This window comes from Xenopus laevis, chromosome 8S (genome assembly GCF_017654675.1).
Source record: "Xenopus laevis strain J_2021 chromosome 8S, Xenopus_laevis_v10.1, whole genome shotgun sequence".
NCBI lineage: Eukaryota > Metazoa > Chordata > Amphibia > Anura > Pipidae > Xenopus > Xenopus laevis.
The window spans coordinates 87,215,603-87,228,965 of NC_054386.1; the positions used below are offsets into that span (position 1 = coordinate 87,215,603).

At 46.2% G+C, this 13,363-nt stretch overlaps 1 protein-coding gene across 2 annotated transcripts in view; it reads left to right on the forward strand.

Annotated features, from left to right (window-relative positions):
* The window catches only part of supt5h.S (SPT5 homolog, DSIF elongation factor subunit S homeolog), a 39,774-nt gene that overhangs the window by 14,946 nt on the left and 11,465 nt on the right, over nt 1–13,363 (forward strand). For both annotated transcript variants that reach the window (XM_041574314.1, NM_001095623.1), the window contains 9 exon segments: nt 99–167; nt 362–613; nt 1,468–1,557; nt 7,837–7,907; nt 7,993–8,098; nt 8,370–8,463; nt 8,659–8,795; nt 9,527–9,682; nt 9,922–10,068. In XM_041574314.1, the coding sequence (XP_041430248.1) occupies nt 99–167; nt 362–613; nt 1,468–1,557; nt 7,837–7,907; nt 7,993–8,098; nt 8,370–8,463; nt 8,659–8,795; nt 9,527–9,682; nt 9,922–10,068 (1,122 nt within the window).

Genomic DNA, 13,363 nt, shown 5'->3' on the forward strand with positions numbered 1-13,363 from the left:
ATTTTATGTGTGAGGATGTGCTGTTGATTCATGCTGAATACTGAGTGTCTCACAGTTGAGGTTTTTGTTTTTTTACTTGTCCCATTTTCCTTCGTCAGATTGGAGAAGAACGAGCTACAGCTATTGCTCTGATGCGCAAATTTATCGCCTACCAATTCACCGATTCAGTAAGTGAGACCAGTGTTGATTTTTCTATTTCCATATCCCTTTCTTTTTATGGCCTTTATTTTTTTTCCCCCCTTTATTCTTTTTCATCTCAGCAGTGTGAGAATTGCATTAGAAATGTGGCCAGCTATAAACTACATTCCTGTATATTATAAATGAATAATCTTCTCTCTAACATTATATTCTCATGTGCTAGCCTCTTCAGATAAAGTCCGTAGTTTCCCCAGAGCACGTGAAGGGTTACATCTATGTGGAGGCTTACAAACAAACACACGTAAAGCAGGCCATTGAAGGCATTGGCAACCTGCGTATGGGCTTTTGGAATCAGCAAATGGTACCCATTAAGGAAATGACAGATGTCCTAAAAGTAGTGAAGGAGGTGACCAATCTAAAGCCCAAATCTTGGGTAAGGCTCAAGAGAGGCATCTACAAGGATGATATTGCCCAGGTAAGTGCTACATAAAAATGCAGCAGATACGTAACTGCTGAACGGCTTTTGCGTTTAAAAAGCCCCTGTTTGCTATTTTTAAACAAGATAAGTTCTGCCATTGCATTGGTTCTTCCTGAGAAAACTGCATGGTTTTGTGATACCTTACCCTTCAACTAGACTGAAAGATATGTTATACAGTCAAGCTATTAAAGGGGTGGTTCACCTTTAAGGTAACTTTAATTGTGTTATAGAAGGGCCAATTCTAAGCAACTTTTCAGTTGGTTTTCATTATTTATTTTTGCCTTTTTCTTCTGACTCTTTGCAGCTTTCCCTGACTCCCTCCCAAATGCTCTGTAAGGCTACAAATTTATTGTTACTTTATATTACTGATCCTTCTATTCAGGCCTCTCCTATTCATATTCCAGTCTCTTATTCAAATCAATGCAAGGTTGCTAGGGTAATTTGGACCCTAGTTACCAGATTGCTTAAGCTGCAAATTGAAGAGCTGCTGAATAAAAAGCTAAATAACTCAAACTATCAATAATTAAAAATGAAAGCCAATTGCAAATGGTCTCAGAATATCACTCTCTACATCATACTAAAAGTTCTCAAAAGGTGAACAACCCGTTTAATTAAAAAGTTTTACAGAACTTCTCATTTTCACCATTTTGGAGCCCCAAGGCTGAACTACAGAAATGGATAGCAAATAAGATTGCACCCTGTGATATAGCTCTACTTTATAAAGACAAACTGCAATGATTGTGTTTTATTAATAAGACCTTCTTAAATAAGCTTTTGTGTTAGTGGACCAACATTCTGTTGTCAAGCCTTGCGAAGGAGGAAAGCACATTAATATTCTCTCACTTCGTTAGGTTGATTATGTAGAGCCAAGCCAGAATACAATCTCCTTGAAAATGATTCCTCGAATTGACTATGACCGTATCAAAGCTCGAATGAGTCTGGTAAGTTGGTTGGCCCTTTGTGCCTTGTTTCCATAGATTGTTTTGATTGCAATCAGAATTATCATGCCTTAATAATCTATCTTATTAAAATTTATTGTGATGTAAGCATTGAATGGTTGGTTGCAAATTTCAAGGAAAAATACATTTAGGATCATGTTTTAATTGTACAATATGGAGCCATTGGCCAGCATAAAATGTTTCATTGAGATACACAAGTAGATTAGCTGGAAAGTAACATTATTGACATTCGTGACCAACCTCCTACACTAGTAGGAATAACTATTACAATATGAGAAGCCCTTTGTTTAATTTCAGCAATAGAGACCACCTGTTCCCACCACGTAACCAATTTATATCGATGTGACTGACTCTTCTTTGTCTTGCTTTCCCAGTTCTATTTTACCAAAGCGAACTGTCCTCATCTTCCTCTCTTGTAAATCAGCTGACTTTATTTTAGTTTGCCCTCCACATATATCAAGCTCCCTATTTTCTTTTCCTTATCATAGTCTATTTTCTCTAGGTCTGCTTGGGGGACACAGGGACAGTGGGGTATAGCTGGAACCACTAGGAGGCAGGACACAATAAAAAAATAGAAACTTGACCCCTCCTCCTCCTGCTATACCCCTCCTCTGTAGGCAGAGACACTCAGTTTCGTTGTGTCCTCAGGAGGTTAGGACCGTCTCCTGCATTCAGGAGTATTTTACTATTTATTTTGCTCTTTTATTTTTATTTCATTACAATTCCTTCACATATGGATATGGAGCTGGACAGCTACACTGAGTAGTCTGATCCATTACTTGAGGATGTCACCGGGGTCTCTTGTGCTCTGCACTGACCATCCAGCATTGATTCCCTCCCTCTGACATACAGAGAGAGGATGCGCTGGCCGGGACACAGGGCTGAGGTATAGCCAGGTTCATCCTGTTGCTCAATCCTCCTTATATGCCCCAAGGATCCCTACACTACAGTCTGGGAACTCCTGCCGTGGCTCATTTAAGGTAAGCATATATCCTTAATAGCAGCCTATTCACTCTCTGAGCCCCCCTCCCCCCTGCACAAACCATCTGCCTTGCACAGCAGTATAGGAGACTTTGTTGCAACCTGCAGGTCACTAGTTCAGACCCAGGCAGTATGTTAATCAGCCTCCAGCAAACACACAGGCACTTGATAAAGGGCTTCTGGCCTGAAACATGTTGTGTGCAATAAAGAGCACCTAGCAGCAAGGTCTGCCTTTTCACTTGCTTTCTCTCAGTACTCTAACTAATTGGTTAATTTCCTACACCTGGAGCGGGTGTGTCTTACTGAGATTGAGAGCACAGCTGCCAAATCATCTCTACAAATTGTCCAGAATGGGAATGGTACTTATGTTTCCTACTGTCCTCACTGTCAGCAGCACAAGAGAGTTATTGTGGGCTTAGCACCAGTTGCGCACCACTATTTTACGAGAGACTTCACCAGGGCTGTCTTTCACTCTACCTGGGGAGGCAACGGCTGGGGCAGATTTTTCACTTATTGTACATGCACCCTGTGCGCAACCCAAAAAGTGCACGCCAGTGCCTTATGCACCATTTTTCTAAGGTGTGCGTCTGCACCATATGTCACCGCTAGGGGAGGGGCCATTCTTCGCACTCTATTGTGCGCCCAAGCAGCTACTTCCCATTGATTCTGGAGGAGGTTCCATTACTAGCAGACTCGCCACACTGGGCAGAACTCTTTCCCAGCTTCTCTGCAGCGCAGCCCCCCCCCTGTTTATACTAAGAACACAACAGGGCAGTACTGCTGACACAGTGGAGTTTTTAGCTAATGCCACAGGCTTTGTAATTACTGCCTTATCAGCCTTTACTCCCCTCCAAGGCTTTACTCCCAGCAGTACCCTGGGGAGGCATTTTCAGTTATATATATATCCTACATTATATATATTGTTAACTTAATTCCTCTCTTACAGGAACAGCTTGTGTACACCATGTCTGAAGGTACAGGTGATAACCTTTTTTCCAGGCCAGCAACTACTTCATCGGTTAAGTATTTAGCTTGTGCCAAATGCCTCATCTGGTCACAAGGACCCTCTGTGTTCCACGTGCAAGCCACCTGATGCAGTTTCGGAAACATCAGAACTCCGTCCTCAGGTAAGCCAAGCCTCCCATGGGGACCCATCAGGCCAGCCCCGGGACTCCACCCCCCTGGACCCCCAGCCTCCCCCAGAATGGGCATCTAAGCTTGCCGCCGGCATTCCTAAATTGGTGGAGTCCCGTGGCTAGATAAGCCTCAGCCTAAGCCTCCAAAATGTAGAGCCCCTCTCCTTCCGAGGATGAGTGTGAGGCGGAGTCCATCACTACTTCATCCCTGCCGCCTGACTCCGAGGAGGATCCGGCTCTGTCTGATGGTGAACTATCTCACAGTTCTGACCCAGAGTAAGGGGAATCCCCCCAAACTCTCCTCCGAGGCCATTGATTCCCTCATTTCAGTATTAGAGACCCTTCACTTAAAGGAGCCTGAACCTAGTTGCAGTACCTCCTTGTTTAAGCGCCGCAGCAGGTCAGCAGGTCCTCACCTTCCTTTCCTCTCTCATGCTCAGCTCGAGCAAATTATACAACAGGAATGGTTCAAGCCAGAGGGATGTTTCCAGGCTAACCGCAGTTTTTCTCAAACTATATCCTTTTCCACAGGAACTAACGGAAAAGTGGACCTCCACAACGTCAGTGGACGCGCCTGTCTCTCGACTATCTAAGGGCACTGCTTTACCAGTTCCTGATGCAGCCTCCTTCAAGTACACCATGGACAAGAAGCTTGAGGGCATTCTAAGTTCCCTCTTCTCTGCTTCAGGTACCTCCCTTCGGCCTGTTCTAGACTCGGCTTGGGTAAGTAGAGCCGTCCAAACTTGGTCGGACGCCTTATGCCGAGCGATTGCCACAAGGGTCCCCCGTGAAGAACTCGCTCATTTGACCTCGCAAATCAAGGAGGCTGACTACCTATGTGAAGCCTCCCTCGATGCGCTACAGGTGATTAGCAGAAATTCAGCCGACTTGACTTGTCGGTATCGGTTCGCAGATCTCTCTGGATGAAACTGCTGACTTGTCTTCAAAAAAGTCTCTCACGACACTCCACCACCTGCAGAGGACGCTTCAGTGGAAGGTCCAGGCCATCCTGGCAGTCCCACAAGTCCACGTCTGCATTACTCACCCCTTCTTCACTTCAGCGACTCAGCCGTAGGGGGGGGGGAGACTTTGCAGGTTTGCCGACTTCTGGAAGAATCTGACTCAAGACGCCTGGGTACACAAGGTCGTGAGTCAGGGCTACCACCTAGAATTCGCTTCTCTCCCACCCAGCCGGTTCTTCATGTCCAGATTATCCTCAGGGGCATCAAAAGGCTCAGGCGCTGCACGACGCGATCGGCAAGCTTATCCGTTCAGAGGTCATCATCCCTTTTCCAACTGAGGAGAGATTCCGAGGCTATTACTCAAACTTGTTGTAGTTCCCAAGAAGGATGGATCTGTTCGGCCAATCCTGGCCCTCAAGGAACTCCATACTTTCATTCGACCGCAAAGGATCAAGTTGGAATCCCTCAGGTCTATCATCGCGGCCCCAATTTTCTGTCCCCATCAGAGATTCTTGCGATTTGCCTTCCAAAATCGCCACTTCCAACTCACAGACCTTCCCCTTGGCCTGAACTCGGCCCCTCGTGTCTTTACCAAGATCATGTCGGTGGCCACTACTCTAATCCGCACCAGGGGGATCTCCATAACTCGTTATCTGGACGATCTCCTGATCAAGGCACCTTAATTTGCAGTGGCCCAGCAGGCGTTGCACTTCACCATGGTTCGATTACAGGAGTTTGGTTGGTTCATCAACCTGGACAAGTCCTCGTTAACCCCAAGCCAATCCATGGTCTTCCTCTGGATGCAGTTCAACACCCAGACACAAACTCTCCCAGTGACAAGGTCCAGCATTTGCGGACCCTCGTGCGGTCTCTCCTCTCGAAGTCCCACACCGCGAGATTCTACATGAAGGTGTTGGGAGTCATGGTTTCGATGATAGAATCAGTTCCCTTCACCCAACGTCACCTCAGGGAGATTCAGTGGAATATTCTTGCGGCCTGGAGGCACAAATCCCTTCTCCTGGAATTTCGTTTATCCCGCAGGACTCGAGTCTCTCTTCTCTGGTTGATGCAAACCAGTCACCTGACCAGGGGCAGACCCCTAGGGGATCCACAATGGTGACTGCTGACCACAGATGCAAGCCTCTCCGGTTGGGGAGCAGTGCAGAGGGTCGGTCAGCGCAGGGTCGCTGGTCTCTATCGGAACAATGTCTTCACATCAACCTTCTTGAGATACAGGCAATCCGACTCGCCTGTCAGCCATCTTCATTCCAGGTCTCTTAAACTGGGAAGCAGATTATCTCAGCAGACATCCCCAGATCCCTGCGAGTGGCCTGTAAAGGACAACATCTTCCACAAGATCACTCAAAGATGGGGGATGCCAGAGGTCGATCACAATCGTAAAGTTCCTCTCTTCTTTGCAAGGTCCAGGGACCCTCTGGCGGCAGACGCCCTCACCTCTCCCTGGGACTTCCATCTTGCGTTCATTCCAAGAAAGATCAAGAAACTTCAGAGAGAACTCATACTCTCATCCTCATAGCTCCAACATGGCCCCGTAGATCCTGGGTCTAGGATCTAGTACATCTCTCAGTAGAGGAACCTTGGCCTCTCATCCTGGACCTTCTCTCTCAGGGTCCAATCCTTCACCACTGTCCTGCCACCCTCAATTTGATGGCGTGGCTACTGAAACTGCGATCCTAAGACGGAAGGGGTTCTCTGACACTGTCATTCTACCATGCGTGCAGCCCCGCAAACCGGTCTCCGCCAAGACGTACCATTGGGTCTGGTTCACTTTCCATTGGTGGTGCCAATGTAATGGTTTCAATTCACTGAAGTTTTCCACTCCACTCCTTCTGGCCTTATACAGGAGGGACTGTCCCTGCACATGTCCCTCGGATCACTGAAATCTCAGTTTTCGGCACTTCCATCCTGTTCCAAAGACCTCTCGCCTTGTTCCCAGATGTTAGGATTTTTCTTCAGGGAATGGCCCACATAAAGCGCCCGGTACTTTCACCGGTGCCAAATTGGGACTTAACCCTAGTCCTACGTGCCCTGCAACACGCTCCCTTTAAACCCATGGATTCTATTCCACTTCAGTGGCTCACATGGAAAACAGTTTTTTCTGCTGGCTATTGCCTCAGCACGGAGAGTATCTGAGATCTCTGCCAAATCCTGTAGGTCTCCTCTGTTGACCTTCCACAACGACAGGGCAGTACTTCATACTTCTCCCTCTTTTCTTCCCAAGGTGGTTTCCACTTTCCACCTCAACCAGGAAATTACGATTCCTACCTTCTGCCCATCCCTTTCCAATGCGAAGGAAGCAGCACTGCACACCCTCGACCCCGTTAGGGCCCTCAAGTTTTACCTGCACCGGGTCGAGGACATCCGTCTATCGGACTCCTTGTCCTTAGACCACCATATCCTCATGGTAAAGCAGGCCATCCAGAGATCCTATTCATCACAGGGTCAGGTTCCCCCAGATCAATCAGGGCACATTCCGCCAGAGGGCTTTTCGAAAATAAGCCTCAGCGGAACAAGGCTGCAACGTGGACTTCAATCCATACTTTTGCCAAATTTTACCAGTTTGACACCTTGTGGCATCTGACACCCACTATGGCAGGAAGGTACTTCAGGCTGCAGTGGCTGGTTCCACGTAGGCCTCTACTTCCCGCCCTAGATTCAGGGGACAGCTTTGGTACGTCCCCACTGTCCCTGTGTCCCCCAAGCAGACCTAGAGAAAAGGAGATTTTGTGTACTCACCGTTAAATCTCTTTCTCTTCAGTCGCTTGGGGGACACAGGGCTTCCCTCCCTGAATAGAGGCCTTCTCTTGGCTTCAGACTGTTCTTCTTGTAATTAGTTATCAGATTTTCTGTTGATTATTGATAACCTCCTGTTTCTCCTTTGGTACGAACTGAGTGTCTCTGCCTACAGAGGAGGGGTATAGCAGGAGGAGGAGGGGTCAAGTTTCTATTTTTTTATTGTGTCCTGCCTCCTAGTGGTTCCAGCTATACCCCACTGTCCCTGTGTCCCCCAAGCGACTGAAGAGAAAGAGATTTAACGGTGAGTACACAAAATCTCCTTTTCTTTTCCTAATATATAGTCCTTTAGGGCTATTACATGTCCCTATTGCCTTCCATGAAGTTGTCGTTTTTTTTTTTTTGTTCTCTCATCACCCAATTTGCAGAAAGATTGGTTTGCAAAGAGAAAGAAGTTTCGAAGACCACCCCAAAAACATTTCAATGCTGAAAAAATCAGGTGAGTACATGGTGTTAAGGGCAGGAGTGATCCCACATACACTTTCCACTATAACAGTATGACTTTGCTGCTTTTTTCATAACAGGTCTCTGGGCGGAGATGTCTCTTCTGATGGAGATTTTCTTATTTTTGAGGCTAATCGTTACAGCCGAAAAGGTTTCCTATTTAAAAGCTTTGCCATGTCTGCTGTGGTAAGTATTATACAGTTATATTTATTATAGTATTCAATTGTTTAAGTGCAAGGGCACATGGGAAGTTTTGACCGCCATGGTTTATATATATTCTGAAGTAGCAACCCCTTTAAATAGTTAATAATCTGCTGCTCAAAATATCAGCTTAACATATTGGTTAATGGTGGTAAGCGTGGATAGATCTATTTTATTCTTCTTTTTTTTTTTTCTGTAAATATATCTGTAGAAATTTTGCTTAGTGATTATTTTTGATTTGTTTTTGTAATACCAGATCACAGAAGGTGTTAAACCCACCCTTTCAGAATTAGAAAAGTTTGAGGATCAACCCGAGGGAGTTGATTTGGAAGTGGTGACTGAAACAACAGGTAATGAGCGGAGTTTATTTCAAACCCTAGAATGTAATGCTTTGCTAAGGATTTTGTAGACACGACTTTTCACATTATTAATTCAAAGGCCATAGTCTTGCTCAGGGACTTGTAAATGCGCCTACCATTTATGAATGCCGGGGTGTATGTAACCGGGATCATTAATTATATGTATGCTGCTTTATCTTTGTACAGGCAAAGAGAGAGAACACAGCTTGCAGCCAGGGGACAACGTGGAAGTGTGCGAAGGGGAGTTGATAAACTTACAAGGAAAAGTACTCAGTGTGGATGGAAACAAAATCACTATTATGCCTAAACATGAAGACCTTAAGGTTTGTACTTTTTGTGAAGCAAAGATCATATTTATTATAACAGAAACTCTCGCTTACAGAGCCAAACATCTAAATGAAAGCATTATTGACTGATAAAGAAAGGAAATATAGAGGAAGGTGCCTTTCTGGTTAAAAAAAAACTAGCAACCTTAAAATTCTAGCATTGCAGAACAATAACTGCCAAGGTCCGTTAACCACATTTGAAAACCGGAAAGAGCCAGATAAATAAATCATAAACTGTGAAAAATTAAGCCCCATTGAGAAGTTGCTAAAAATGGGACATTCTATAACATATTAAGTTAACTTAAAGGTCATTTACCTCTTTCGGCAATAATGGCCATGACTAATATTATTAACCACAGTTTTCTATGTATTGGCTCCAGGGGCTTCCGAAGCTAGGATAATTGTTATTGTTACTGTCTTTTGTGAATTATTAAGGCCTACATGTTTAAATTCCTTCAAAAGCTGTAAGCTGAAGTTTTTCATGTGTGTATGAATATGTATCTTTAATATTCAAATATTTCCCAGAGCTCCTTCCTTAAATGCATTTATTTTTTATTTTAATACATTTTGTTTCCTATATTTTTGCACAGCCCCACTCTGTATAGAGCACTTTTTTGCTCTTTAATTTTGATCCTTTTTCTTGTGCCATAAGTAAGAAAGCAACTTAACATCCTCAACTCTAATATATTATTGTGTGCCCCATAAATCATTCCCTATGCATATTACAGGACTTGCTGGAATTTCCAGCCCAGGAACTTCGGAAGTATTTCCGAATGGGAGACCATGTGAAAGTTATTGCTGGGCGTTATGAAGGGGATACAGGACTGATTGTACGCGTGGAAGAGAACTTTGTCATTCTGTTCTCTGATCTCACTATGCATGAAGTAAGTGCCAATAATTAAAATGTTAACTCCACTTAAAACTTCACTTCATTTACGGAGCTCATATACATTCCTCACTTCACATTGCAATGCCTCTCTTCCACTTTCATCACTAATTAGATACAATTGTCTCCAGTTCTTTGTTCATACTCATGCTATTTCTTATGCTTCAGCAGGCTTTTACTCTACTGTATATACTCATAGCTTTATAATTTCTTCACATGGCTGTGTTCGAATTACAGTTAAAGGTTCTACCTCGAGACTTACAGTTATGTTCAGAGACTGCTTCAGGAGTAGATGTTGGTGGCCAGCATGAATGGGGTGAGCTGGTGCAACTAGATCCGCAGACCATGGGAGTCATTGTGCGTCTGGAGAGAGAGACCTTTCAGGTAGGTGTTCTGGACCATCAATCTAAAAATTTTCTGCGTGTTCAAGTCCCTTACATTCTTCTGTCACCATTTCTTTCTTGCTCGGTTCAATGTCTTCAATGCTGTTTTTCTCTAGGTCTGCTTGGGGGACACAGGGACAGTGGGGTATAGCTGGAACCACTAGGAGGCAGGACACAATAAAAAAAATAGAAACTTGACCCCTCCTCCTTCTGCTATACCCCTCCTCTGTAGGCAGAGACACTCAGTTTCGTTGTGTCCTCAGGAGGTTAGGACCGTCTCCTGCATTCAGGAGTATTTTACTATTTATTTTGCTCTTTTATTTTTATTTCATTACAATTCTTCACATGATATGGAGCTGGACAGCTACACTGAGTAGTCTGATCCATTACTCCAGGATGTCACCGGGGTCTCTTGTGCTGTGCACTGACCATCCAGCATTGATTCCCTCCCTCTGACATACAGAGAGAGGATGCGCTGGCCGGGACACAGGGCTGAGGTATAGCCAGGTTCATCCTGTTGCTCAATCCTCCTTATATGCCCCAAGGATCCCTACACTACAGTCTGGGAACTCCTGCCGTGGCTCATTTAAGGTAAGCATATATCCTTAATAGCTGCCTATTCACTCTCAGAGCCCCCTCCCCCTCTGCACAATCCATCTGCCTTGCACAGCAGTATAGGAGACTTTGTTGCAACCTGCAGGTCACTAGTTCAGACCCAGGCAGTATGTTAATCAGCCTCCAGCAAACACACAGGCACTTGATAAAGGGCTTCTGGCCTGAAACATGTTGTGTGCAATAAAGAGCACCTAGCAGCAAGTTCTGCCTTTTCACTTGCTTTCTCTCAGTTCTCTAGCTAATTAGTTAATTTCCTACACCTGGAGCGGGGGTGTCTTACTGAGATTGAGAGCACAGCTGCCAAATCATCTCTACAAATTGTCCAGAATGGGAATGGCACTTATGTTTCCTACTGTCCTCACTGTCAGCAGCGCAAGAGAGTTATTGTGGGCATAGCACCAGTTGCGCACCACTATTTTACAAGAGACTTCACCAGGGCTGTCTTTTACTCTACCTGGGGAGGCAATGGCTGGGGCAGATTTTGCACTTACTGTACATGCACCCTGTGCGCAACCCAAAAAGTGCGCGCCAGTGCCTTATGCACCATTCTTCTAAGGCGTGCGTCTGCACCATATGTCACTGCTAGGGGAGGGGCCATTCTTCGCTCTCTCCATTGTGCGCCCAGGCAGCTACTTCCCATTGATTCTGGAGGAGGTTCCATTACTAGCAGACTCGCCACACTGGGCAGAACTCTTTCCCAGCTTCTCTACAGCGCAGCCCCCCCCCCCTGTTTTTTCTAAGAACACAACAGGGCAGTACTTCTGACACTGTGGGGTTTTTAGCTATTGCCACAGGGCAGCAGGCTTTGTAATTACTGCCTTATCAGCCTTTACTCCCCTCCAAGGCTTTACTCCCAGCAGTACCATGGGGAGGCATTTTCAGTTTTATATATATAACCTACATTATATATATTGTTAACTTAATTCCTCTCTTACAGGAACAGCTTGTGTACACCATGTCTGAAGGTACAGGTGATAACCTTTTTTCCAGGCCAGCAACTACTTCATCGGTTAAGTATTTAGCTTGTGCCAAATGCCGCATCTGGTCACAAGGACCCTCTGTGTTCCACGTGCAAGCCACCTGATGCAGTTTTGAAAATGTCAGAACTCCGTCCTCAGGTAAGCCAAGCCTCCCATGGGGACCCATCAGGCCAGCCCCGGGACTCCACCCCCCTGGACCCCCAGCCTCCCCCAGAATGGCCATCTAAGCTTGCCGCCGGCATTCCTAAATTGGTGGAGTCCCGTGGCTAGATAAGCCTCGGCCTAAGCCTCCAAAATGTAGAGCCCCCTCTCCTTCCGAGGATGAGTGTGAGGCGGAGTCCATCACTACTTCATCCCTGCCACCTGACTCCGAGGAGGATCCGGCTCTGTCTGATGGTGAACTATCTCACAGTTCCGACCCAGAGTAAGGGGAATCCCCCCAAACTCTCCTCCGAGGCCATTGATTCCCTCATTTCAGTATTAGAGACCCTTCACTTAAAGGAGCCTGAACCTAGTTGCAGTATCTCCTTGCTTAAGCGCCGCAGCAGGTCCTCACCTTCCTTTCCTCTCTCATGCTCAACTCGAGCAAATTATACAACAGGAATGGTTCAAGCCAGAGGGATGTTTCCAGGCTAACCGCCGTTTTTCTCAAACTATATCCTTTTCCACAGGAACTAACGGAAAAGTGGACCTCCCCACCTTCAGTGGACGCGCCTGTCTCTCGACTATCTAAGGACACTGCTTTACCAGTTCCTGATGCAGCCTCCTTCAAGGACTCCATGGACAAGAAGCTTGAGGGCATTCTAAGTTCCCTCTACTCTGCTTCAGGTACCTCCCTTCGGCCTGTTCTAGACTCGGCTTGGGTAAGTAGAGCTGTCCAAACTTGGTCGGACGCCTTATGCCGAGCGATTGCCACAAGGGTCCCCCGTGAAGAACTCCCTCATTTGGCCTCGCAAATCAAGGAGGCTGACTACCTATGTGAAGCCTCCCTCGATGTGCTACAGGTGATTAGCAGAACTTCAGCCGACTTGACTTGTCGGTATATGGTTCGCAGATCTCTCTGGATGAAACTGCGGACTTGTCTTCAAGAACGTCTCTCACGACACTCCACCACCTGCAGAGGATGCTTCAGTGGAATGTCCAGGCCATCCTGGCAGTCCCGCAAGTCCACGTCTGCATTACTCACCCCTTCTTCCCTTCAGCGACTCAGCCGTAGGGGGGGGAGACCTTGCAGGTTTGCCGACTCCTGGAAGAATCTGACTCAAGACGCCTGGGTACACAAGGTCGTGAGTCAGGGCTACCACCTAGAATTCGCTTCTCTCCCGCCCCGCCGGTTCTTCATGTCCAGATATCCTATGGGGCATCAAAAGGCTCAGGCGCTGCACGACGCGATCGGCAAGCTTATCCGTTCAGAGGTCATCATCCCTTTTCCGACTGAGGAGAGATTCCGAGGCTATTACTCAAACTTGTTTGTAGTTCCCAAGAAGGATGGATCTGTTCGGCCAATACTGGACCTCAAGGAACTCCACACTTTCATTTGACCGCGAAGGTTCAAGTTGGAATTCCTCAGGTCTGTCATCGCGGCCCCAATTTTCTGTCCCCATCAGAGATTCTTGCGATTTGCCTTCCAAAATCGCCACTTCCAACTCACAGACCTTCCCCTTGGCCTGAACTCGGCCCCTCGTGTCTTACCAAGATCAT